Consider the following 27,539-nt stretch of genomic DNA (forward strand, 5'->3'; position numbering starts at 1 on the left):
CATCTTTCTTCAGTTGCCAAGTCACAGGGAGACTGTAATTGCTTCTCTGGAACCTATGGATGGTCAGAAGTGAGCTTTCTGTGGCCCATAAGCCCATGGCTCTGAGACCACACTGGGCCTGCCAGGATTGCCGTGGTTCTTTAGCAACCCCAGTCCCTGGGGGCTCACAACCGGAAGGGATTCCATCTCACTGTCCGGAAGAGGCAGAATGAGAATCAGGCAGGTTTGGGGTATGAAAGCCTTTTGTCATTTTATTTTACAATAAAAAATTCTAACAGCATATGAACACTCTGTTCCCGGCACAGGCTAAGGACGTACAAAGTTAATTAGAAAGCAAAGCATTAAAATAACAGCTACATTCCAAGCTTCTGCTCAGTACTCTGCCCAACGTGTCTAAGGTGGTTTTAAAGAATCACTGGCTTGGGTTTCTCACCCAGAGTTAAAGCACACATCCATGTACTTACACATCCTTCAAGTCACAGACAACAACAACGACAGCAAGTCCAGCTGAGGCTGGCTTTTGTGGGAATTCCAAATTTAGGAATTTCTTTATTTTTCCTTGACAAGAAGTTGTGTCATGGAACGTGACGTAATGCAAATTAATTCGGTGGATAGGAGGAGCTAAGATACTTTGCTGGTTAGAACTGAGTTACAAAACTCGTAATTTAGTAAGAATTCTTTCCCGTAGACTTTTCAGACTCTTTTCAGATACATTATGCTCCGTGCCCCTCACAACCACCATGGGAGGTAGGACGTACAGCTGTTGTTGTACCCATTTGGCAGAGGAGGAATCGGAGACTAAAGTGAGTCATTCAAGGTCTAGAATATTTACACCTTTTTTCAGGGTTTCCAGTCCATTGAGAAACCTCTCTGATTCTGTTTAATACAAACCTTTTCTGTCCTTAGTTCGGTGTATGTGATAGGAGTGTGTTTAGGCATGAGGAAGAGATGAGAAGAAATAAGGCGAAGCCACAGTTAATTTGTGAAAGATATACTGATGGCCTCCCTTCATAATTTGCCAAAGTCTGACCAAGGTCAAAGATTGAAAATAATCAATTTTTAGATTTCATTACATAATGGCTCTCGCTGAAGTGTGGGTTTGATCTGTGGAGAGAGATTATGCCCTATCACAGATTTCCTGATTTTTGACATCTGCAGAATCAAGCAACTTAATATCTTCAGAATTTGTTTCTGGCACAAGTCTATTTCCCAAATAGTCCTTTTCAGGAACACTCTACATTTTTAGCATTTACAATAGGCTAGGATTCTGTAACAGTTCACCTAAGAAATCAAGAGACCTTTCAATTCTCAAGACACTAACTTATTATATTCAGAAGGTCAGAGACACAATAATATCAGTTTCACCTGAAACCAATTTTGTTTCAAAAGATTCTATTGAGAGGCCCATTGGTTTTCTCATCCATGCACGTGTGTGGCCGTGAGCCACATTAATAGCATCTGAGCTAAGATCATGCAATTCAATTTACAAGTACTTATTGTCTGCTGAGCAAGACATTGTGCTAACTGGGCTTTGATCAGAAATCACTCTGAGACCCAGCAGCTATATCAATAACTGGTTGGGTGGGAAGTGGTTAGGGCAGTTATGCCCAGTTGGGTGGGGTTTCAAGGTCATGTGTATCTCCTGATGCTTCAGTGAAGGACACCCTTTTCCTCTCTGCGGCAGTATCTAGAGAACCACTGCTCTTCTGGTACTGGTTGCCAGGGGGCATCCCAGGAGTACTGATCAATTCCAGTCTGTAATAGGTTCCTTTTGAAGGTCCTGCCCACTCCTCTGTGTGCTGACCCCCAACACGAGCCCTCATTGAAAGGGTCAGATCAGGGGGCCATGCTTGTATTACTTGACCCCGCCTCCTTGGGCACAGCTGATGGGGTAGGCAGCTGATCCCAGGTGGCTCATCCATAGGCAGAGGGACTGGGCCAATCAGATCGCCTAGAATTAGCTTAGGGGGCACAGAGATCCTAATCCCAGAGTGAAGGCTAGAGAAAAGCAATGGTGGTGTGAGTGGGGTCCTGGTGGATTTTTACTACACATATACTAATGAGAAAGCTGATTGGACAGGGGAAGCAAGAAAAAGCATATGCAGAGAGAAACATCAATGAAAGCCTGCGAGGGAAGAGACCATGGCGGAGAGCAAGAGCGAGGGCCGGCCCCTCCACTCCCTCCTGGAGAGGAGCCATCCTCAGTGTCCATGAGATATCCCTTCCTTCTTTCAGCACTCTGTTCCCTGCACTCCAGCACACGTGAGGGGGTCTCTAGTCCTTGCAGAAGCTCCTTGACTGGCGTATCTTTGAGTTGGGCTAAATGACAGAATTTAATTTCCAACACTTAAGACTCCAGTCAGTCATGACTCCCAGCTGAGTGACTATCTTTCTTTAAGAGTACTTAGCTGTATTTTGTAAAGACAGTCCAAATTATTTTCTGGTGTGTGGTAAGGGGAATTTAGGATTAAGTCCAAATCCTGTCCTCCAACTTTTAAAACAATACTTGTTATGTTATTCATTGAATGTTGAGTGCCTGTGTGTTGAGAAAAAAGAGAGCTCATTTATATGCAATCAATGTTTTAATCTTTTTCATCCATGTCTCTAATTTTTGCCTGTGAGAAAAGCATTTCTTTTAGTCAGGCATTTAAATTCCTTACCTCCTCCATTCTACATGCGCTCTCAGAAGGTTTTTTTTTTTTTTAAATCACAGATCTAACAACTTCCTTTCTTCCACCAAGATTACTCAGAAATTACATGTCCTTCAACTGAGTTGTTAAATTAACCAATGCATGATAAAAACTTCTTCCAGGACCAGAGAATTGATTCTTACATAACCCACCCCCAAAGAGGAGACGCCCTGCTCCATCTTGTTATGACACAGGCCTCACCTCGTGGGTACCAGGCCACGCACTAGACCTTCATGTTCCTGCACACTGAACCCTTCACTCCTTGCCCTGGATGCAGAGCACGGGATATGCTACCTCACCATGACAGTGCCTTCCTGTCTGTTTGGATCCTTGGTGCTGAGAGAGGAATTCTTCCCCACAGTCCTGAACAGCAGGTGAGGACACCATTTCCTTGATACTCTCTAAACAAAGCCACAGTGCATTTCTTTTTGCATAAATACAGAAAACCCATATCAAAACCAGTGCTGGAAGTGTTTATTATGCTACAAAATTCATTGTCCTCTATACACTGTATCTGAAGGTCCTTACATACTCAATCATCTTTTTTCTTGGCAAGAACATTATGGACTCACTCATATGACCCTTATGTATTTTTTTAAACTTCCGGACACAGAAATGTGACATTGACCAAGCCTGCAGCCATGTGATGAGATGGAAAGCAAGTTGGATCAAGAATCAGCAGGTTGGGCTTGAATCCTTGGGCCAGTCACTTGTTCTACTTCTCTGGATTTCCACTTCCTCCTCCCCCCAGGTCAACCAAGGTCCTTGGTGACTTCTGTGACTGGAGGGTTCAGAGGAACACAGAGTCCATTGCTGCCTCCTCAGGGCTCTCAGGGAACCCAATTTTCACTTTCATGAGGCATTTTTGGCCATCGGCCATTTCTCAGGGTCAGCATCCAGGTATCTGTCACCTCCACGAGGTTAGAAGACTCCTCAGAGAAGGGACCACACCTCCATCACAGAAAACCCAACAATGGGGGCTTGTCTCCCCATTAGTGGGAAAACACGAACAGACTGATTTCTTTTCAACGTAAGGTTTCATTTTCCTGTACTTTTTTTGAAACCATGGTGTCTAGTTTAAGAGAGTGTCTGATTCAGCATGGCATATTTTTAGTTGTCTCAGCTGACTATGTCATGGTGTTCTGCAAAGACCACAGTGATTGGTGGCTCCTTCCGCTATCTGGGGGCCAGATCTCTGCAAACTGTAGACTCATTCTAAGTCATGAGAACATCCAAAGCTCAGACACTGTCTTTTGAAACATGTATATATATTTCAATTACACTAAGATCTTGTCACTCCATTTTCACATACAGTATTTCCAGGCATTTACCAAGTAGACAAAGTACTGGGTTGATATCATTGCACTAAGATATTAATATTATCAGTAAAGCGGGACAATGTGGTTGACTTTATCAGACTCATACTGTTTGCATGAAAAGGCTGAGTTTCTTTGGCTCTTTGTTCATTCAAGTGCATTGAATGCCTATTTGGATAGACTCAGGCATTATGTTAGTCCGTCAATAAAATCTTGCACTGTCCACAGTGTTTTGCAAGCTGATTTAGGTTCTGGACTATAACAACTGGCCATTGGTAGAAATACACCATATAAACACAAGGGAATTACAAAAATACATTTTATTTATAGCTGATTTCTTTTTAAGTAACAAAAAACTAACACTATGAAAGATCAACCAGCATACTAAGAGGACACTACCTATTATCATCCGAACAGGAGACCTGTCTGGGGATTCCATGACACATCATCTCTGAACATTCTGAAAAGGGCAATTTGCCATTGGGAAATAAAAACGGCTTCTTTGAAAAGTCTGTGCTTTATCTGAATCTCCCATTCCAATCAGTCCCATTTCTTGTCTTCTCTCAACTTTTAAGTTTCCACCTTCTTCTTTCAGTAAAGACCAAAGAAACTCATGAGGACAATGGGAAGATGGGCTCAGAAGGGAATGGATACAGCAGAAGCTAAATGGATCATGGGTGAAAGCAGACATGACCTCGTTCTCCAACAAGTAAGCCCCCAACACGGTAAGGCTCCCAAGTTGGTAAGGAAACCAAAGTGTCCCATCTCCCTCTGCCTTCCAAAGTCAGCAGCTGTCTTGCTCACCTTTCTGGGTGGGCAGCAGCTGATACCTCAGTGCTACGAGGCAACATCCTTTTACCCAGAGCTCTGCAGGCGACTCTCTATGCCGGCAAGGGTGACTTGCCACACTGTGGTCACAAGGTAGCAGCCCTGCCACTTTAGCAGATGTCCTCCTGTGTCCGTGAACTATAGGGAACTGGCTCACTCCCTATATGCTTTTAAAAAATTTATTTACATTTAAACATAATTCAATAGATTTTCTACATTCAGAAGCTTCTATAAACAGAGGCTGCAGCCTGGGAAGACTGTGGATCCACTGCTTCCGTTTCTAACAGGAATCAATTACCATTTTCTTTTGTACCGCTTGGCAGCACCTGCTGGACATCATTGTTGAAGAGACAGAGATTTTCTTATAAAAGGCAATGTATCTATCATCCCCCGAGAGAGAGAGAGAAGCTCCATGCTCAGGCCACCTTCAATGTGAGCTGATGAAAAACTTCCACAAATAACTATTTTTCTTTTGTAGGATCCTAAAAGCTCTTAGCACCGATTCTCTTTCAGTCAGATCCTAACGTGTGGGGTGCTCTAGTTCCAAAATGACAACACCTTTCAAAAAGCCTGTCGGCACAAATCCCCCGTTCCCTCTCTTCTTCTCTCCTTCTTGAGCTTCTTTTTAATTAATGGGGGAAACAGGACTATTTATAGGCACAACCATTGGTACTGACTTTCATCCAATTTCATTTGACTTTGAAAAAAGGGGACTTAGGTTTCTTGGCCAGAGTCAGTGTCTCCTTACAGACTAGAGATGATTTGAAGCATCACGGTCATGGCTGAGTGAGAGAGAGTAAAAGTCTGGCGCTTAATCCACACTCCTGTGTTGCCTTTAACACAGAAACAGAGTTAACATGCAGGGTCACTGAAGATAAGAGCTATATTTTCCCCCTTCCAGTGATTTATTAAAATATGGCATTGGACAGGAATCTGTAGATTAGCTAGTAGTACCTCTTGTGACCAAGGAAGGCTCTACTGGGAAATACACCCAGTTCAAATATTCAACATAACAGAGTATCAATCATGAGGTCCCAAGCAGGGACTTCTTGACCCACAGTTGAATAAGCCAAGAATCCAGTCGTTCATTCAAGAGTTTCCTCTATTTCCCAGAAGCCCCACTGTTCACCTTTTCAGAAACTGAGAGGAGAAAGACTCACTCACGATCTATGTCTGAAGTCCCAACACATTAGGCATGAGAACCCCAAAGGCTGTTTCCTCCAATTTGGAAGTCCAGAGTCCCATGGGGTAAGGCATTAGACCTGGAACTCAAACATGTCTGTCTGTTTCTTGGCCAGCTTGGCCACCTCCTCCCGGATGGCCTTCACGAGGGCCGCAGTGGAGATGTTGGTCAGGGGAGTGTCGGGTGGGTCATTTTCTGCCAGGCTCTGCTGTGAGGCCGCCGTGGAGGGCACCGGGGCCTGCTCCAAGCTGGGGTGCATGCTGGATGGCTGGCTGTACTGGCGAGGAAGCCTAGAGGGCGAGCTCTGCTGATAACGTGACCGAGGGTAAGCCTCGATGTACCCTGGGAGGGGCACCTGCAGAGGATGTGGGGAGAGAAGAGAACGGCCCGGTGTTAGGAAGGAGCTCAAGTCACGGGACACATTTGATACTGGAAGTGAGAGTGGACTGAGGACAAAGAAAGGGACTTAGAAGAAAATAGAAGCCACGTGTGACTGTACAGATGCAAAACCCAGAGTTAGTCTGGTTAGAAAACTGCTAAATTGGGCTCATTGAATTAATAAGCTGTTTGGATGAATTAAATAGGTGTTTTAAATATAAACCTTGCTGAACACATTAGGAATATATTATATCTTAGTCTATATCTGAATCTGTCTGGCTATCTTATTCATATAAAGCACAGTTCAGCAAAATAACAGGTGCTGGTATGGATCTTGAAGGAACTCGGTGTGGGGGGGTTATTATTAATAATAGCTGACACTTATTGAGCCCTGTGCTCAGGGCATTCCATATGTTATTTCATTTAATTCCCAAAGCAGCAATGTAGAACTATTATCCTTGTCTTACAGATGAGGAAACTGAAGCAAAGAGTGCTGCAGTATAAGGCGACAAGCCACTGAGACACGCTTTGCACAGGTCTGTTCAGCACCAAGGCCTGGGAATTAATCGCTGCACTACAGCGTCTTGCATACAGAATAGGATCTCAGTTTCCTGAAAACATTTTCTCTTTTCATTAAAAGCAGAAGACACATAGTTCTATGGTTAAAGATGTGGAAACTCCTAGGAATAAGGAAAAGTTAATGATTTGGAATTTAAGATCGACACTCCCACAGAAACAGTGGCACATATATGATGCTATTCCATGGTAGTCCATGGAAGACTTTTATATACCATAATGTTAATATGGCTGGAACCATCATGTTTTGCCAGCCAAAATTCGGGGCTGGCAAATACCACTCCTTCCGTAGTCCATGCCCAAGGCAGACATTACCATTGATCACAGCACATCACTTCCCTGCTGAGCACAGAAGCCCCTTCCTAATCCTTCTCTGCCTAGCATCAAGGATGAAATCTATTTGTTATGCCAGGTCCAGGTGACTTTATCTGAACTAGTTCCTAGGATCTGGAAGGTCAGGCACCCAAATGATGGTGGGGGCCTTTTCCTTCTCATGCTGATGTGGAAGGTGTAGATTCTCACTGCCCTAAAGGGGTGTCTTTCTCAAGTTGACAGCCATCCCTCTGAGTTTCCCCGCACCTAGTTTGCTGTGCTGTAAATCACCTTACTCACTGACTCCACGCCTCCCTACTTAACTGCCAGCAGTAACTGGGCTCCAGGAAAGACCCATTTAAGCTCCAGCAATCATCTTCCTCTTAATTAAAAGCAACTACTAGGAAACTGGTTCTCCTTCACACTGAAAGTATAAGCCCAGAATTATCCAGCCATCTGGTTAGGTTTCCATTTGCTGTGTTCTTTTTCCTTATTCTTTAAGGCAGTATGAACCTGAAGGCCTAAGTGTAGCTATCGACCTGGCTAAATTAGCTCTTGAGGGTGAGGGTCAAGGTTTCAGAAAATACTTGCAGTGGGCGAGCTGTCAAAGCCACAGGCTTGCTGTCTAGTTAGTTGAACAGTGCCTACTTTCTGAAAAGTATACATAATTTTTAGACTAAAAGTGGAATTATAGAATCGAATAAGTTCTGAAGAACTGATCAGATCATATCCAGTGACATCAGCTGTTTAGACAAGCAGGGAATGATGAAGACAAGGAAACAAAAAGATTCCCAGTCCAAAAGAGATCCCATAAAGTCCTATATTAAAATCCACAGACTTAACAGGAGGGAATCCCTCTAGTTCCTCCCTTAGAGCTTATTTACTCCAACTTTATAAACAATTCTTTTTTTTTTTTTTTTTTTGTAGAGACAGAGTTTCACTTCATGGCCCTCGGTAGAGTGCCGTGGCATCACAGCTCACAACAACCTCCAGCTCCTGGGCTTAAGCAATTCTCTTGCCTCAGCCTCCCGAGTAGCTGGGACTACAGGCGCCTGCCACAACGCCCGGCTATTTTTTGGTTGCAGTTCAGCCGGGGCTGGGTTTGAACCCACCACCCTCGGTATATGGGGCCGGCGCCTCACAGACTGAGCCACAGGCGCCGCCCCTTTATAAACAATTCTAATGAGCTAAGGCAGGCCTCATTTGCAGATAGTAGCACATTAGCAAAAACACGTTTAAGGATTAGCATATTACTGGAAGTGGGTACATTGACAGTAATATAAAGTGCCAGCTAGGAGTGAGATGAGACAAAGAAAAACAATATTGAGGGCGGCGCTTGTGGCTCTGTGAGTAGGGTGCTGGGCCCATATACTGAGGGTGGTGGGTTCAAACCTGTCCCCAGCCAAACTACAACAAAAAATAGCCGGGCATTGTGGCAGGCGCCTGTGGTCCCAGCTACTCAGGAGGCTGAGGCAAGAGAATTGCTTAAGTCCAAGAGCTGGAGGTTGCTGTGAGCTGTCATGCCACGGCACTCTACTGAGGACGACAAAGTGAGACTCTGTCTCTGAAAAAAAAAAGAAAGAAAAAAAAAGAAAAAGAAAAAGAAAAACTATATTGAGCCAAGATAACAACTCTACCAATCATAGTAGTTTGGAGATATTTGATGAGATGGGGCAACAATCCTATAAGGCCATCAGAGCTCATAATGATGCTGAATCATTCAGAAAAATACATAAAATTACGTTGTATCCTATTTTATTTTTTATTATTATTGTTTTTTAATCTTCTAAATGCTCTCCAAGATGTGTCTACTTTTAAAGGAGGGGGAATATATCATTAAGTTCAGAAAGATTTTTATAAAAAATGGTATATATTTTTAAATGTTTTGGAAATTGAAGGGGTAAGCTTTGGTCATCAAGAAAATTAATATATGTAGGACAGCCTTAGCCCCAATGCTGTCATTTTAAGTGTGATGTGGGAACAGACACTAACACCAGTGTTGAGCTGTTGCTATAGGGGCAGAGATTATGAACAGAGAGAAAAGATGACCCAGACCTTGGTGTCAACCTGTTTCTTAAGTATAGGATTTACTCCAAATGCTGAGACCAACCCATAAAGTGAACCCAGGTTTAGCCTGGGGGGAAGCCTGCCTTTCTCATTCATGAAAGATGGTGTCACTTAGGGACTAGCAACCCACTTTAGAGGTCATTATCAGGTTTTTCCTGTTTGCTTGGCTTTTTTCACCCAGCAGCCCTTGACAAGTGAATGAGAAGGCAGGTTTGGCAGTGAATATCCAGGCTGGTACCGGCTAGGTCAGGTCATGTACTCCTACTTGTAATGATGGAAGAAACCAGGGGACCATGAGAAGCCAGTTCTTGGCCAGAAGTTAGGCAGGAAGTTCTAGAATCTATATACAAGGTAATTCAGTCTTGGGTTTCTAATGCTTCATTTTCTGACATTACATCTAATTTTTACAGCTAAAAGAAACAAATTTAACGAAAGCTTTGGAGTCAGACAGGTGCGGGTTTGAATTCTGGCCTTGGTACCTCCTTACTAGCTGTGCAGTCTTAGACAAGTCACATTACCTAACAAGGCCTCAGTTTCCTCAACTGCAAAATAGGATTAATCATGGGAATAATAATACCCACCCACTGAGACTGTGAAGATTAAGTAATATAGATAAAACATCTAATATAGTGTCTGGTACATAGGAAATACTCAAAAATGATACTTATTATTATAAAAATTTACTTGATTAAGATTGCCCTGCTAGGAAGAGTTAGAACCTGGCCTGGAAGGCAGATGTCAAGTTCTTCAGTCAAAGGACATCCTGCCTCACCACATCATCTCCTTTAAAACAGCAGACATTAGCCACCTGGTTAGTGGGAGTGGGGTTGGCCTAACAAAATACTCAGTTTCAACTTTTCATCCCCTTGTCTCTGTGACGTGTGTCAAGCAGACGAAGTTTTAGGAGGGAATCAGGAAGGGTCTCACCGAATCAGCCCACTGGCTTGGGAGCTCATTCTCTCCTGCGTAGGACATCCAGGCCTGGCTCCTGTAGGACGAGGGAGGTGTCGGGATGAAGTAGCCAGTGAAGCCAGGTCTGTTGGCAGCTGGGATGGCGAACACTGCCGGCACTGTGTTACCTGGCACGGAGGAGATGAAGGGGGCAGGTGAGGGGGTCTGGTCTCTGGGATCCTGCCGCGCAAGAGCCAAATAAAGCCAGTTTCACAGGTCCCTGGGCTGTCTGCTGGTGTGAGGTCTCATTAAATCAAGTCTGAGTTGAGGGTAAGTCAAGTGTGAATTGAGGGGAGCTTGCTCTGGGCTATCACATTTGCTAGGGGATGTAGCTCCATCAAAGGTAGAATGTATATTGTCATTTCGTCAGGCTTCAGTTTGGTTTTTAGTTTTATTTTTAAAGCATTCCAGATACAGCCATTCACCCTCTCTCTCTCTCTTTTTTTTTTCTGAGATAGGGTCTCACTATGTCACCCCCAGTAGAGTGCCGCAGTGTCACAGCTCACAGCAACCTCAAACTCTTAGGCTTAAGTGATTCTCTTGCCTCAGGCTCCCAAGTAGCTGGGACTTCAGGTGCCACAATGCCCAGCTATTTTTTGTTCCAGTTCTCATTGTTGTTTAGCTGGCCTGGGCCAGGTTAGAACCCGCCGGCCTGGGTGTATGTGGCCGGCATCCTACCCACTGAGCTACAGGTGCCACCGTATCCACCCTCTCTCATTCCCCTTCTCCCAAAAGGTAATCACAGTCCTCAAGTTGTAGGTTTTAATCTTTTGCTTCACATGTACCTATATAAAACAGTCCATATTAATGTTTTATCTATTTTAAATGTATGTATATAAGTGGTATCTATCATTTCTTTTTGCAATTTTCTCAATTTAACACTGTTTTCAATATTTCTTCAGGTTGCTACCCACATACTGTCTAGATGTGGACATTTAGTTCATTCATTTAAACTGCCATATGGTTTAGATCCCGTGATGGGGTTTAAGATCCAGGTGATATAGCAACAGAGAGGAGTGAGGGATGTAGCAGAATTAACCCAGTGTTTTGATCTTTGTGGAATTCTTCTAGGGCCACTGTGTTCAGCTGGGTAGGTGGTGCACTGCTCAAGGGCACCTAGCCTAGAAGCCAAGTGGGCTTTAAGTCCAGCCTGCCTTTTCTTTGCCAGGGTTTGGGTCTGCACCTGCTCAGGGGTGGGAAACCAGTTTTGAATTTCACCAAAGGCAGCATGGGCTCCTAGTGCTCTGGACTCTTCCCATCTTCCCCACTCAAAGAGGGAGTGGTGGCCCCAGACAGCAGCTTACCTACTGTGCCTGCATCTGCCCAAGCTGGGGAAGCTGGTGAAACAGAGGACTCTGGCCTTGGTCTTGCTAGGAGATGAGAAGACAAAGTCCTTGGGGGTAGTGGGGAGCAGTAGACCTCCACCTGTAGCTTAGCCCTGCTCACGTGCTGGTCAGTACAGGAGGGCATCATGGCAGGCTCTACTTTCTAGGGAAGTGACAGCTCAGTGCCCTCTGCTGAGTCCCCACAACCTACCCCATCCAAACATCTCTGCTCTGCCAGCAAGGAGAAATGTCCAGGTGTTTTTTCCCTGGGAGAATGTGCATTTTTTTGAGCCAAGAAAAAGAACTAAGAAGAATGAACTTCACTGGTGGAATTTCTGGATACTGTGGTTGCTTTCATAAGTATTGGCAAGAGGTCTTGTAGTTTTAGCCTAAAAGGCACAGTTCGAAAAACTAAAAAACAAACTAGGTCATGTACAAACCTCAATGTTCATTTCAGCATTGTTCATAATAGCAAAAAACCGGAAACAATCATTACGTCAATCAATAGGGCCATGGATGAACTGTGGCTCATCACATACAGGATACCATATGGCAGTTTAAATGAATGACCTAGATCTCCCCAGTGTGTGTGTAGCAACCTGGAGAAATCTTGAAAATGATGTTAAATTGAGAAGACAAAATAGAAAAAGAAATGTATAGCATGATATTACTGTAAATTTGAAATGCATAGAATATGAATAGAGACTGTTACATACATATGAAGCAAAAGACTACAACTTCTGACTTGAGGACTCTGCTTACCTTTTGGTAGAAAGGGAATGAGAGGAGGATGGATAACTGTATCTGGAATGCTTTGAAGATGAAACAAAAAACCAAACTAAAATCTGGCAAAATATTAACATACACCTTGGCTGTTGCATAACTTGGTAATTTTGCCCAATTTTAGATCTTTTCCAGAAATGAAACCAGTAGTTCTTTTCGTGGGCTATTGAAGAAATGTAATGACTTTAATTCCTGAGGGTGACAGGTAGAAGGAGAGAGGGCCTGGGGGGTCTGGGAGGACGAAAGGACAGCAGCTTTCCTCCAGACCTTTCTGCTCTTGCCCACCTGAGTAATTTAAAGCCGACTGATCCAGCTGCGTCACAGACACGGGGCCTCTGGACACCTGTGCGAAGGAGGTGCTGTCATGCAGCTGGGCTGGCTCGGGCCCCGAGGACTCAGCCATCCTGGTCTTGCTGCCGATGTCTGAGGTGGACCTGGGCAGGGCAGAGGGGCTGCGTTAGTGGCTGGGCAGGGTCCAAGAAGCATGCCCCGTCACCTGTGGGAGCAGGCAGCTGCCTCTAAGTCCCACGAGGATGGGGTCCTCACGACTGGATATGCCCCCAAATAACCAAAGGCCTCTTGCAGGATGCCAACACTGAAGGAGGTGCTCAGACTGATATCAGCCATCGTGCTGGCCTGAGCTGCTGGCCTGAAATCATTTTTAGATGTTCAAGGTCAGTTCTCCCCTAGGGGTGGCTCTCCAGCCTCTGGGTGGTTGAATATTTAATTTCCACATAAAAGAAGCAAAGCAATTAGGCTGGGAATTAGCTGGGGATGGTCCACCTGGGAGGAGATGACATCATCGGCAGCCAATGAGAAGCTCCATCTGGGGAGTTCAGAGGCTCCTGGCTCACTGACACTAAAACCAACCTGATGGCTGGCAGGGGCCTGGCACACTCCCTGCAACCCTCAGCAGGAAGCACCAAACCCGGACATGGAAGCTTAGGCTGCTCCAGGGAGCAGTGGACATTATGACTAAGATAACTTATTTTTGTTTGTGGTCCCACAGGCAATCAGAGAATCAGGCCCATTTAACACATCCTATTTCCACTTAGTGCTCAGAAAAGCGTGGAAGAAGAGGCAGCCTGGGCTCTGCAGATGTGGCGCCTCCCCAGTTTAAGGGTGCTTCAACCACAGGCTGCTTTCCCTCCAGGGCAGCACCCTTTGCCTGAGGCAGTTTCACAGAGGGACCTCAGGCTCCCCTAAAATTAAAATGAGAAGGAGGCAAAGGCAGCTGCAGCAGGCTGCCAGGCCACAGGGCCACACTCTGAACAGAGAAGCTGTCACAACAGGAGCAAAAGGGAGCAATAGCAAGGGAGAGGATGGGACACAGAGGGCTGGATTCTAGCTGCCTTCCTTCTCCAAGGCCGTTTCCTTGCCTTTAAAAAGAAAAGGATGGCTGACCTTGCCTTGCAGGTTCCTGCTTGGCTAATCCTCTAGTTTATGTGAAGGGCAGTGACCCCTGATAGGTGGCAAGGATGGCAGATGGAAGGGCATCGGAGGATACTGATGGGTGAAAGAAGAAATAAGAAGTCGATGCTGGCCTTCAGCCCACCCAGCACAAATGGCTGATGGGAAGCCCCTCCAATCCAAAACTCTCAGGGGTCACAGAGGAGCCCCTGCTGCTCCCCAGGCTGTGGAGGCTGCGATGATGATTTGACTGGACATCAGGGTAGGTGCTTGGAACTCAGGGGGGGGTCTCCTTTCCTTTCTTCTCCCCCCTTCCCTCTCTACCTGCTTGTCCCCACAGTTCTGGCTTCCCATATGCTGCTCCCGCAACTGCTACCCATTTGGAAAATTTATGACCTCTGCTCCATACACTTCTTTAAGACCCTTTCTGAGGAATCCCAGAGCTTTTCAGATCATCAGGCCATTGTACTTATGTCATAGGTAAAGAAATAGGGGCTGGAGAGATGCTGCAACTCGCTGGGGCCACACAGCAGGTGCCTGACAGGTCGACGACTTCACTTCTGGCCTTCTGCTTTCTTTCCTTTTCTTTTTTTTTTTTTTATTATTAAATCATAGCTGTGTACATTAGTGCAATCACGGGGTACAATGTGCTGGTTTCATATACAATCTGAAATATTCTCATCAAACTGTTCAATGTAGCCTTCATGGTTTTTTCTTAGTTATTGTATGTAGACATTTGTATTCTGCCTTTAGTAAGTTTCGCCTATACGCATTTTAAGATGTACCGTAGGTGTGGCCCCGGCCCATTACCCTCCCTCCACCCTAACCTCCCCCCTCCCGTCCCCTTCCTTGGCCCTTTCCTCATAGTTTTCTGCTATAGTTGGGTTATAGCCTTCATGTGAAAGCTATAATTTAGCTTCAGTAGGGCTGAGTATATTGGATACTTTTCTTCCGTTCCTGAGATACTTTGCTAAGAAGAATATGTTCCAGCTCCATTCATGTAAACATGAAAGAGGTAAAGTCTCCATCTTTCTTTAAGGCTGCATAATATTCCATGGTATACATGTACCACAATTTGCTAGTCCATTCGTGGGTCGATGGGCACTTGGGCTTTTTCCATGACTTAGCAATTATGAATTGGGCTGCAATAAACATTATGGTACAGATGTCTTTGTTATATTGTGATTTTTGGTCTTCTGGGTATAAACCTAGTAAAGGAATTATAGGATCGAATGGCAGGTCTATTTTTAGGTCTCTTAAGTATTCTCCAAACATCCTTCCAGAAGGAACGTATTAGTGTGCATTCCCACCAGCAGGGTAGAAGTGTGCCCTTTTCTCCACATCCACGCCAACATCTCTGGTTTGGGGATTTTGTTATGTGGGTTACTCTTACTGGGGTTAGGGGATATCTCAAAGTAGTTTTGATTTGCATTTCTCTGATGATTAAGGATGATGAGCTTTTTTTCATGTGTTTGTAGATCGTGCGTCCGTCTTCTTTAGAGAAGTTTCTCTTCAAGTCCCTTGACCACCCTGAGATGGGATCACGTGTTCTTTTCTTGCTAATATGTTTGAGTTCTGTGGATTATGGTTATTAGACCTTTATTGGAGGTATAACCTGCAAATATTTTCTCCCATTCTGAGGGCTGTCTGCTTGCTTTACTTACTATGTTGTTGGCTGTGCAGAAGCTTTTTAGTTTGATCAGGTCCCAGTAGTGTATTTTTGATACTGCTTCAATTGCCTGGGGAGTCCTCCTCATAAAATATTCACCCAGGCAGATTCCTTTAAGAGTTTTCCCTGCACTTTCTTCAAGTATTTTTATAGTTTCATGTCTTAAGTTTAAATCTTTTATCCAGTGAGAGTCTATCTTAGTTAATGGTGAAAGGTGTGGGTCCAGTTTCAATCTTCTGCAGGTTGCCAGCCAGTTCACCAGCACCCTTTGTTAAATAGGGAATCTTTTCCCCACTGGATGTTTTTAATTGGCTTGTCAAAGATCAAATAACGTTAAGTAGCTGGATTCATCTCTTGGTTCTCTATTCTGTTCCAGACATCTACTTCTCTGTTTTTGTGCCAATACCATGCTGTTTGGATCACTATCGATTTACAGTACAGTCTCAAGTCTGGTAGTGTGATTCCTCCTGCTGTGTTTTTATTGTTGAGTAATGTTTTGGCTATTTGAGTTTTTTTCTGATTCCATATAAAATGGAAGTATTTTTTCAAGATCTTTAAAATATGACAATGGAGCTTTAATTGGAATTGCATTAAAATTATATATTGCTTTGGGCAGTAAGGACATTTTAACAATGTTGATTCTTCCCAGCCATGAGCATGGTATGTTTTCCCATTTGTTAACATCTTCAACTATTTCTTTTCTTAGAGTTTCATAGTTCTCTTTGTAGAGATCTTTCATGTTCTTTGGTAGGTATACTCCCAAATATTTCATCTTCTTTGGCACTACTGTGAAAGGAATAGAGTCCTTGACTGTTTTTTCGGCTTGGTTATTGTTGGTATAACAGATTTATGGGTGTTGATTTTGTAGCCTGAGACATTGCTGTATTCCTTGATCTCTTCTAAAAGTTTTGTAGTAGAATACTGAGTGTTTTCCAGATATACAATCATATCATCTGTGAAGAGTTAAAGTTTGATCTCTTCTGACCCTGTGTGGATACCCTTGATCGCCTTTTCTTCCCTAATTGCAATGGCTAAAACTTCCATTACAATGTTAAAGAGCAATGGAGACAACGGACAACCTTGCCTGGTTCCTGATCTAAGTGGAAATGATTTCTATTTAACTCCATTCAATACGATATTGGCTGTGGGTTTGCTGTAGATGGCCTCTAATAGTTTTAGAAATGTCCCTTCTATACCAATTTTCTTAAGTGTTCTGATCATGAAGCGATGCTGGATATTATCAAAAGATTTTCTGCATCGATTGAAAGAATCGTATGGTCCTTATTTTTCAGTTTGTTTATGTGCTGAAATACATTTATAGATTTACATATATTGAACCAGCCTTGAGACCCTGGGATAATTCCCACTTGGTTCGTGGTGTATAATTTTTTTGATGTGTTGTTGGATTCTGTTTGTTAGGATCTTATTGAGTATTTTAGCATCAATATTCATTAGTGATATTGGTCTATAATTTTCTTTTCTTGTGTCTTTCTCTGGTTTGGGAATCAAGGTGATGTTTGCTTCGTAGAATGTGTTGGTTAATATTCCTTCTTTTTCTATATTTTGGAAGAGGTTTAGTAATATAGGTACTAGTTCTTCTTTAAAGGTTTGGTAGAATTCTGACGTAATGCCATCTGGCCCTGGGCTTTTCTTTTTAGGGAGATTTTGTATAGTTGATGGTATTTCAGAACTTGATATAGGCCTGTTCAACATTTCCACTTCATTCTGGCTATGTCTTGGTAGGTGGCGTAATTCCAGGTATTGGTCGATTTCTATCAGATTTTTATATTTCTGAGAGTAAAGTTTCTTGTAGTATTCGTTAAGGATTTTTTGAATTTCTGAGGGGTCTGTTGTTATTTCATCGTTACCATTTCTGATTGATGAAATTAGAGATTTTACTCTTTTTTTTTCCTGGTTAGGTTGGCCAAAGGTTTATTTATTTTATTGATCTTTTCAAAAAACCAACTTTTGGATTTATTGATCTGTTGTATAATTCTTTTGTTTTCCATTTCATTTAATTCTGCTCTGATTTTGGTTATTTCTTTTCTTCTGCTGGGTTTGGGTTTGGAGTGTTCTTCCTTCTCCAGTTGCTTGAGATGTCCCTTTAAGTTATTAATTTCCTCTCTTTCCGTTTTCTTGAGGAAGGCTTGCAGTGCTATAAATTTCCCTCTTAGGACTGCCTTTGCAGTATCCAAGAGGTTCTGGTAATTCGTGTCTTGATTGTTGTTTTGTTCCAAAAATTTGGTGATTTCCTTCTTAATCTCGTCTATAACCCATCTATCCTTCAGCATAAGATTGTTTAGCTTCCATGTTTTTGTATGGGTATGCAGGTTGCTGTTGTTATTGAGTTCAACTTTTATTCCATGATGATCTGAGAAGATGCAAGGAATAATTTCTATTTTTTTAAATTTGCTGAGGTTAGATTTGTGGCCTAGGATGTGGTCGATTTTGGAGTATGTTCCGTGGGCTGATGAGAAGAATGTATATTCAGTTTTGTTGGGATGAAATGTTCTGTAGATGTGTGTTAAGTCCAGATGTTGAATGATTAAGTCTAAGTCTAAAATTTCTTTGCTTAGCTTCTTTTTGGAGGATCTATCCAGCACTGCTAAAGGGGTGTTAAAATCTCCAACTACTATGGAACTGGAAGAAATCAAGTTGCTCATGTCTGTTAGAGTTCTCTTATAAATTGAGGTGTGTTCTGGTTGGGTGCATAAATATTAATAATTGAAATCTCGTCATATTGAGTATTACCTTTAACAAATATGAAGTGTCCATCCTTATCCTTCCTTATTTCAGTTGATTTAAAGCCTATTGTGTCTGCGAATAGGATTGCAACGCCTGCTTTTTTCTGCTTTCCTTTTGCCTGGAGTATAGATGACCATCCCTTCGCTTTGAGTCCAAATTTGTCTTTTAATGTAAGATGCGATTCTTGTATGTAGCAGATATCTGGCTTGAGTTTTTGTATCCAGTCAGCCAACCTGTGCCTCTTTAGAGGAAAATTTAAACCATTCACATTAATTGAGAATATTGATAAGCCTTTCGAGAGTCCGGTGGACATTTTTAATCCTTTTGTGACTGTGGAAGTTAGAATTTGATCAAAATTTTCTGGGTGAGTTTACTTTTGTGGTGGAGGATTACGCTGGTCTTTATGGAGGATAGGTCTAAGAATATTCTGGAGAGCTGGTTTAGTTATGGCAAATTTCTTCACCATGTGAATGTCATTGAAGTATTTAATTTTATCCATCATAAAGGAAGCTCAGTTTAGCTGGGTACAGTATCCTGGGTTGAAAGTTATTTTGTTTTAGGAGATTAAAAGTCGATGACCATCCTATTCTAGCTTGAAAGGTTTTAGCAGAGAGATCTGCAGTTATTCTAATATTTTTGCCCTTGTAGGTGATGGTTTTCTTTCATCTGGCTGCTTTCAGAATTTTCTCCTTCATATTAACTTTAATGAAGTTGATTATGATGTGTCTGGGGGATGTCTTATTTGGGTTGAGTCGTGCTGGAGTTCTGAAACTGTCTGCTATCTGAATTTCAGAATCTCTTGGCATATCTGGAAAGCTCTCCTTCATAATCTCATGGAGAAGAGACTCTGTGCCTTGTGAAGCCACTTTGTCGCTTTTGGGATCCCTATGAGACAAATATTAGTTTTCTTTGAATTATCCCAGAGCTCTCTGAGAGAGTGATCTGTTTTTGCCCTCTATTTCTCTTCCTCTTTGAGAGTTTGGGAGCATTGGAAAGCTTTGTCTTCAATGTCAGAAATCCTCTCTTCTGCTTGCTCCATTCTGTTACTAAGGGATTCTACTGTGTTTCTCAGATCTTTGAGGGTTGCAACTTCTTGTCTCAATGTGTCAAAATCTTTGGTCATTTAGTCTTTGAATTTGTTGATTTCTTGAGATAGCTTTTGGGTTACTGCTTGGAATTCTAATCGATATTATTTGCTATCCAGATTCTGAATTCGATTTCTGACATCTCAGCTATTTGTTTGTGCATGGGATCTTGTGCTGTGTCTGCCCCATTGATTCTTGGGGGAGTTGATCTGCTCTGATTATTCATATTGCTGGAGTTTTTCTGTTGATTTCGCCTCATGATTGTTTTTCACCGTTGCCTCTGGCCATCCTCAGAGTTGGGGAGGTGTCTCTCCAAGATTAGACCCCAGCAAGATCACTCTATTGTTGCTGGATCTTTGTAGGGAGTGACCCTGTGTAGTTCCTCTGGGGCTGCCCCAGTCATGAAGTTCTGGTTGTGGAAGCAGCTCTGGACTGTGACACACCCGGATCCAGCAACAGGGCGGGAGGTGGTGTGCACCATTCAGGGAGTGCCTGGTGCCCAGTGACTTTGGCATAGAGAGCCCAAGGCTCCAGCAGTCTCTGGACAGGTGAAGGGCTCTGCGTAGAGGCCGGGATGGCTCCGGAGGGCACGCGGCTACCAGAGTCCCCGGCCAGACGAGCAGGCTGGTGTGGAGGCAGGGAGGGAGGATGCAGGGTTATGCAGGTCCCGCAGTTCCTGGTCAGGGCATGCAGAGGCCCGGTGTGCGCAGTTTGCGGGTTGGGGGTCGCGGCGCAGCTGTCATGGAGGTCCGGGTGGCACCAAGCTCAGGAGTTTGAGGTTGCTATGAGCTGTGACGCCATGGCACTCTACCCAGCGCAACAGCCCAACTGGTCTCACTCTGCCCCTGAGGGTTAAGGCTGTAAGGCAGCTCAGTCCCCGCCTTTAGGCTGCTCAGTCACTAGGTTACTAGCTCCCGCCCGATCCTTGCTCTGTGACCCTGAGGGTGGAGCTTGTCGGGGCATTTCTCTCACAATGGCTCCCTGTGGCCCACAGCCAAACACTATTAGCTCTGTCCGGCTCAGCGGCTCAGTCTGGGGCCCTAGACAATGCCCAAAGTTCTCCACACTCCTGTTCAAGCATTTCAACTGAGTGCCAAGTCCAAAAACACTGAAAGAGTTCACAGGTAAGGCCTTTCTCGTTTGCAGTCTCATTGCTGCTCGTACTTATGGCTGCCGGAGAGATTAGGTCGATTGAACACATGCAACCACTTGGCAGTTTTCCACTGTTTTTGTCCTCCTCTTGGGGTGCAGAAGTCCCTTGCTGACTCCCTGTATCCTCAAAGGGATGATTACAGGCAGATCCCACCAGCCAGAGATGCCTGGAATCTTATCTCCCCAGACTCACCATGCCCAGTTGCAGGGAAGCTGTTACTCGGCCGCCATCTTGCTCTACCCCCCGGCCTTCTGCTTTCTATGCCCCCTGCATCCAGCTGGCATCAAGGGTGATGTCTACATAGCTCCACATTTGAAACCCCTGGCAGTGAAGTCAGTGTTTTTTCATATTTTTCCTCCCTGTTTTCACAATGTCCAAACCTGTGGTCCACAGTTGGGGTGTGACTAATACACTGGGGCAGGACCATGGTCCCTACATGTCCCAGGGCATAGTTCCCCACCTGTCCCAGTGCTCATGGAGTTGTATTTCTAGTCTATTGTTATTGAAACATGTGCTCATTGTATCATAATAAAGCAAAGGGAACGTTAAACATCTGAGACATCTGAGTTACTGTGTTTTCAGCTTTTCCCTCTTGGAAGTAAAGGTTGGTGTGGGTGCCCAGGCACGCCCTTTCCTGCTTCTCAGACACCACCCTGAAATAGCAGAGGGACTTCTGGGTGTACAAACACGGTGTGGGTATCCAGGATTGTAGCCGCTACTGTGAGGCCTGAGCTAGAGTAATTTTTAGACATTCAAGGACAGGTATGGGGCTTTCAAGGTGTGAGACAGTTGACCTTGAACTTCTCTGTGAATTCTCAAGAACTTTCTATTTAAAGAGACATGAAGGCCAACCGTCTGAGGTCCCCATTTCCTTCATGCAACCCGGGGAGCCCCAGACTCTTGGTTGTCTGTCTGGGTGATGTACCCTCAATGGGCAATGCATGGAGGGAATTCGCTGGTACTGTTAGCAGGTCAGTGTACACGGGACCAAATCTTTTCCAAATAGTCCAAACAAAAGCAAAGAAAGGAATGTGTTACCGCCTGAGAGAAGCCACAGCCACGGGGCCAGTCCGGGGGGGTACAGGTGGAGGGGGTGAGCCCATGACCATCTCGGGAAGCTGTGAAAATCTGTAAGCCTGTGAAAGAAACCAGGGAATAGAGGGAGATCTGTTAAAACCCAGTGTGCATCAGTTCACAGTATGTGCTCACAAACACACACTTCCAAGGGCCAGTGGGCCAAACCCTTCTCCCTTCCTTAGACTCTCTCCTTAGATCTTCCTTAACCTATTTCTAGCTGCCTCTTTCAGCTCATCTCCCACCACCAGCCCCTTTGCAGGGTCTGTATAGTTGGTCATAGAGCCCTTCAGCTATCCTTAGGAGACACTAGGTCCTTCTCTGCCTCAGGATTTCTGTCACTTGGGATTCCTTCCTCCTGGTTCTTCCCAGGGCCCCTTCCTTCATTTCATCTATCCAGTCCCACATGCCCCTAGAACCCTGTTTTATCTGTCCCCATACTATTATATCATCACAGCAATGATCATATATTTTTGTTTGTTTATTTGTTATCTGCTACCAACTAGATCGTAATAAGGGCAAGGGCTTTGCTGACAGCTATATCCTCACACCTGGAATGGTGCCTGGCATATAACAGATGATCAGTAAATATTAGATGGGTGAAGGGATGAACCATTGTTTGTGTTTTACTTTCTCTCTCCTGGAAAGCAGGTGTAGTGGGTTTGGAGCCAGGAGGTATGTGTGAAGGTCCTGATGAATAGACTTTAGGTTTTTAAGGCAAAGTGACCTTTCTGGACCTTAACATCCTCTTCGGAAATGGAGATAATCATTCCTTGCTCAGAGGGCTGCTGAGAAGATCAGGCAAGTCCGTATACATGTATCTTGCAATCTATAAAGTGCTATTCAAAGATAAAGGACTGGAACTGTCACGAAAGTAAAGATTTTTTATCAACATTTGAAGAGATAAAAGAAAAATGGACAGAGATGAACAGGATTAAAAAGAGCCAGGCCATAACCTCCTTTAGCAAGAGACAGTCTAGAAATGCTCTCTGGGAAGACAAAGCTTAACTTGTGCTTCTCATCTGTTTCTTTCTTTAGGTATCAGGCCTGTCAGATCTCTTGAGGAACAAGATGACAGGACTTTAAACCTGAAGGCATCAGGATCAAAAGCAGCAGCACAGGGAATCCATAAACAGGATTTTTAAAACTAAATGCAGTCTTCTCCCTCCAGCACCATGGCAGACTACATACTCGTACGGGCCAACCCCCTCAGCGACGAAGAGGTCCTGGAGAGAACATACTTCTTAGTGCATTGTGAAAATTGCAAGCTGTAAGGGAAATCTCCAAGGACTACTCCCCACACACTCTCCCCCCTGCAAAACCTCTGCAAACTAAAACAAAGGGAGCTGAAAACCAGATGGAAATAATGAATAGTAAGCAAATGTGAAAGGTGGCATTGCCTGAAAGACCAGTGCCACACTGGCAATCAGTGAAGGGAAGATTTGAAAAAAGAACAAAAAGAACTTGTGGAAGTGAAAAATGATTGTTAAAGTAAAATACTAAATGTTTAGTAATTAAGTAACAGACTAATCATGGATGAAGAGAGAATTAATAAACTAGAAAACAGAATTGAGGAAATCACTAAGCACAAAGACACAAGAAGATGGAAAATAGAAAAGAGAAATACAAAACATGGAGGACAGAATGAGCAGGTCTAACACGCAGATCAGAGAAGTTCCTGAAACAGAGAAGTTGGAAAAGAGGCAATATATACAGAAGCAATGGCTAAAAATTTTCCAGAACTGATAAAATAAGCAAACTAATACTTTCAGGGGAAGTACGATGTATCCCAAGCAGGATAGATAAAATACAACACACATCTAGATCCACTGCCGTGAACTACAAAGAATACCAAAGACAAAGAGATCTTAAAAGCAGCCGGAGAGAAAATGAATTTCACCTACAAGCAGAAGGCAACTAGACTGATGTGACTTCTCAATAGCACCCAGAAGATATGGAAACCAAAGTGCTGGAAAAAATAATCGTCAACCCAGAAGTGTATCAGCAATACTAACTTTCTAGAACACCTGCCCAGACCCGGAAGAACTGACTGAATCAATACGAAACGCTATGGGGCTGTGCAGCATTTCCATTGTTTGAACATGAGTAAACAAGGAGTATTCAGGGAACCAAATTTTCAGCTCCATTAGATCCTAAGCTCCTTGGAGTTCAGTAACCGTGTCTGTCCCATCAAGGTACTTCTTTGTTAGAGCAAAGCGTCTTGCATGGGCAGTGTTAAGGAACTGTTTTCTGGAAAAATATTGTGTAAACCAGGCTCTCATCTTGATTCAGACGTTCACTTCTATGGACATATCAATTAGTCTCTTTGAATCCTGGTTTTCATTCATTTGTTTCTTTTGTTCTCCTGGTGAAATAAGGCACGAGCCTCGCTCATTTCTTTAGCTGTGAAATCATTTTGACACACCCTAATATAGTAAACGAATTAAAGCAGAACTTCTCTGGCCAAAATTGGGGAGGAGACGCCCTGGTGAATTTGGCCCTTCACTTACCTGTATGACGACCCCCGTGGGACCTCCCACACCCTGAGGTTTTGCAGACAGTTGGAAATCCTTGTCCTGGATGTCCTTCCAGATTTGCACTCCATGGTTATCAATAAACCAACAAGTAAGACACTCCCTTCCCAAGATAATGAAAGAGGTTTACAGCCCCTCTTCTCTCTTCTGGTCTCTCACACTATTCAACAGAAGAGACAGACAATCTATTTTTATCTCTGGTTCTTGGAAGGCTTATTGTGTAGTCAACATAGTTTCCTAGCCAAGAAAAGGCTTTCTATGCCTGTCTGTCCTATAGCAGTTCACTAAAGGAACTGATTAAAAGTCTGAACTTCTGAAAAGCACCAAGGGAATTCCCTTCTTTGGAAGATTTTGCCAGGTTCAAAGCAGGACTGCATAGAAGATCAGATAGTTCCCTTTGGGCTGTATCCTCAGGGCCTTGGGGCAGCTACAGAGGTCACAAAAAAAACCCCAGAGAGGAATGGCTAGGTACGGTGGCTCATAGCTGTAATTCTAATACTTTGGGAGGCTGAGGCTGAGGTGAGAGGATTGTTTGAGCCTAGAAGTTTGAGACCAGCTTAGGCAATATCGAGACCTAGGCAATAGCAAGACCTCATCTCTACAAAAGAAGAAAAAAAAAAAAGAAAGAAAGAAAGAGGAAACAAAAAGAGAGAATAAAATAAAATAAAAAGCCTTAGCCAGGCATGGCGGCATGTGCCTACAGTCCCAGCTACTCAGGAGGCTGAGGCAGGAGGATGACTTGAGCCCAGGAGTTTGGGGTTGCAGCGAGCTGTGATGATACACTGCACTGTCTAGGCCTGGTGACAGAGCATAATCCTGTCTCAAAAAAAAAAAAAGAGGCAGCCATGTCATGTGCTCACTGACTGAGGAAATCCTCCTACACCACATCTTCTCCTACCCACCCACCCCCAAACCTCTGCAGGTTCGTCATGGTTTCTAAGTCCTCTCGTCTCTGCGTTCTGGTTCCCTTTCTCGTGTATTTAGAATCTGGCTCTCTGCTGGCTGCTCAGCGATGGGAATCCTTCTGTGAGCTACTGCTCAAAACTGTTGCCAGGTTTCACATGCCCAGTTCCATCATGGCAGCTGCCCAGCGTGGTACCCAAGGACACCATCTTTTGGGGTCCCTGTCCTCTGGCCAGGAAGGAGATCAGAGACTCAGAACTGAAGGCAGTCTTTGTATACATGTCTCATGTCTCTGAGGTTGGAGGAGATTGGAAGTGACAAGACTAGGGCACTCTTTGGCCAAAGAAGTTTGGGTGTCATGTGGAAGCAAGGTGGCCATGGTCTATCCAAACTTCCAGTCCTGACTGGCCCTGGTAGGAGGTGAAGCCCATGCTCTTTAGCCATCCCAGTGGAGGATGAGACCAGATGAGACCTACTGTGCACTGGCCTCTCCTTGTGCATTTGTGTCCACCCAGGAGGAGGGATCTGGTGACAATAAACCCCAAGGCAGCACCATGAGGGTGATAGGCTGAGGTTGAACAGACAGCTTAGGGGTCTCAGGCTTTGCCTTGGTGGGGGAAAGGCTCCAACGAGCCAAACCCAAGTCACTCACATTAGAAGCTCTTGTCCAGTGCCAGCAAGTTGGCCCCAGGGCAGAGTGAATGCTCTAATCTTTCCATACCTGGTGGCAGCGCTGGGTTCCTCTGTACTGTGCCCTTTCCACAGTGTCCTGCTGATCCTGAGTACACTGCGCCAGGCAGAGGAATGTCCACCCTATTCACATTCAGCTAAAAATAACTTTATACCATGGTGAAGGAGAGAGAACCTTCTAGAAAGATGGTTCTTATTTAGTTGAAAACATGGGGCTTGGCAATTATGTCTACCTCCAGTGCTTATCTTATCTGTCAGTTAACCAGGTACTGTTGACCACAGCATTATCTGAGGCTTCCAAGAGAATCACAAAAGGTCCAAGCTGGAAAGAGCAGGAGACAGACCACACCCTTTACCTTAACAGAGGGGGAGGCTGAAGCCCAGAGAGGTAAACTGACCTGTCCAAAATCATACAAGTCAATTAAGGACACTGTCTCGCAAATTTGAGTTCATGATCATGTGGTATAAAGGACATGGTGTTAGGGTCAGACAAATCTGGGTTTGAGTCTTAGCTTTGATCCTTACCAGCTGCTGGACCTTGAACAAATTACCTAACTTGTCTGTGCTACTTTCTTATTAAGAAGGCAGAAGTATCATGCCCTGATTTCAAAGGCTGTTTTAAAGACTAATTTTATATATCAACGTAATATTTGGTACACAGAAGGTACTTGATATAAGATATTCCCTTCCTTCTAAGAGAAGATAATATCCTCCTAATAGAACAGGATAAGTATCCTTACCTGAAATGCTTGAGACCAAAAGAGTTTTGGATTTCTTTTTTTATTTTGGAATATGTGCATGACTGATTGAACATCCCAAATCCAAAAATCCAAAATCCAAAACGTTCCAATGAATGAAACTTCCTTTGAGCATCATGTTGGTGCTCAAAAAGTTTTGGATTTTGAATCATTTCAGACTTTGGATTTTCAGATTTGAGATGCTCAATCAGCAATTGTAGCAACTAATATATTTTTTTTCTTCCACAGTTCTTGAATCCAGATCCCTTTCCCTGCCCCCAGCAACTAGAGCATCCCACCTTCCTGCCCCCGGGAAGGAAACACAGCAGCCTAAGGGTGGTGCAAGAGCCAGTTTTTGGTGGTGGCTCAAAAGCCAAAGCAATTGAATTGAACCTAGGGTTTTGAATATCAAAAACCTAACCCCAAGTTCTAAAACACTCAAAGTCTAAGTCTGCTGTCATAAACAAGAGATATGGAAGATGTGAGGTATATTTAGACCACCCTGCTCTGGATTGGAAGGGCAGGAGAGTTAGAAGGGGCAAGCAAGAGATGCTGATGGGTCTGGGAACATGGCTCTATGTCCTGCTTCACCCTAGGGTGACAGGATACACATTCCATCACAATGTGGGGATCTGAAAGATCAGGGACCTGTGCCCACCTCTAGGAAATCCCAGGAGTCAGCCCCAGCACAGAATTCCCATGCCCCCTGGAGTGCATGGGGGTAGGGAGGGCTGACCAGAAGTGCCTTTAATAGTCCCTGTAATGGTGCAGAAGCTGATAGAAAGGGGCGGGGGCAGGTGTGTGTGTGTGTGTGTGTGTGAGAGAGAGAGAGAGAGAGACAGAGAGAGAACTCAGAGAATAAGAGAGCAAGAGACAGAGAGAGACCAGGGCCTCAAGCCCACCCAAGCACGGAGGAAGGGCAGGAGAGGTAAGCAGAGAGTTTGTGAGCTGGAGGACCAGGATACAGCTGTGCTCTGCCTGGACTGCTGACCAGAGACCACATGGGGACAAGGGCTTCTTAGGGATGCCAGCCAGAGTGGTTAGCTGAGGTCAAACTGGGACCAGATACTGCAGCCTTCTCCCCACCTCCTACAACGTAGATCTCCAGAAAATAGGGAGGAAGAGCCTAA

At 44.1% G+C, this 27,539-nt stretch overlaps 1 protein-coding gene across 2 annotated transcripts in view; it reads right to left on the reverse strand.

The window, feature by feature from the left end:
• Window positions 1–224: 224 nt before the first annotated feature.
• The window catches only part of KIAA1549L (KIAA1549 like), a 353,245-nt gene continuing 325,930 nt past the window's right edge, over window positions 225–27,539 (reverse strand). For both annotated transcript variants that reach the window (XM_053562897.1, XM_053562896.1), the window contains exons 18-21: window positions 21,510–21,607; window positions 12,695–12,843; window positions 10,278–10,429; window positions 225–6,372 (exon numbers count right to left, since the gene is read on the reverse strand). In XM_053562897.1, the coding sequence (XP_053418872.1) occupies window positions 6,091–6,372; window positions 10,278–10,429; window positions 12,695–12,843; window positions 21,510–21,607 (681 nt within the window). In that variant the 3' untranslated portion in view covers window positions 225–6,090. The remainder of the gene's footprint in view (window positions 6,373–10,277; window positions 10,430–12,694; window positions 12,844–21,509; window positions 21,608–27,539) is intronic.

The sequence above is a fragment of the Nycticebus coucang genome, chromosome 14 (assembly GCF_027406575.1).
Source record: "Nycticebus coucang isolate mNycCou1 chromosome 14, mNycCou1.pri, whole genome shotgun sequence".
In the NCBI taxonomy this organism is placed as follows: domain Eukaryota; kingdom Metazoa; phylum Chordata; class Mammalia; order Primates; family Lorisidae; genus Nycticebus; species Nycticebus coucang.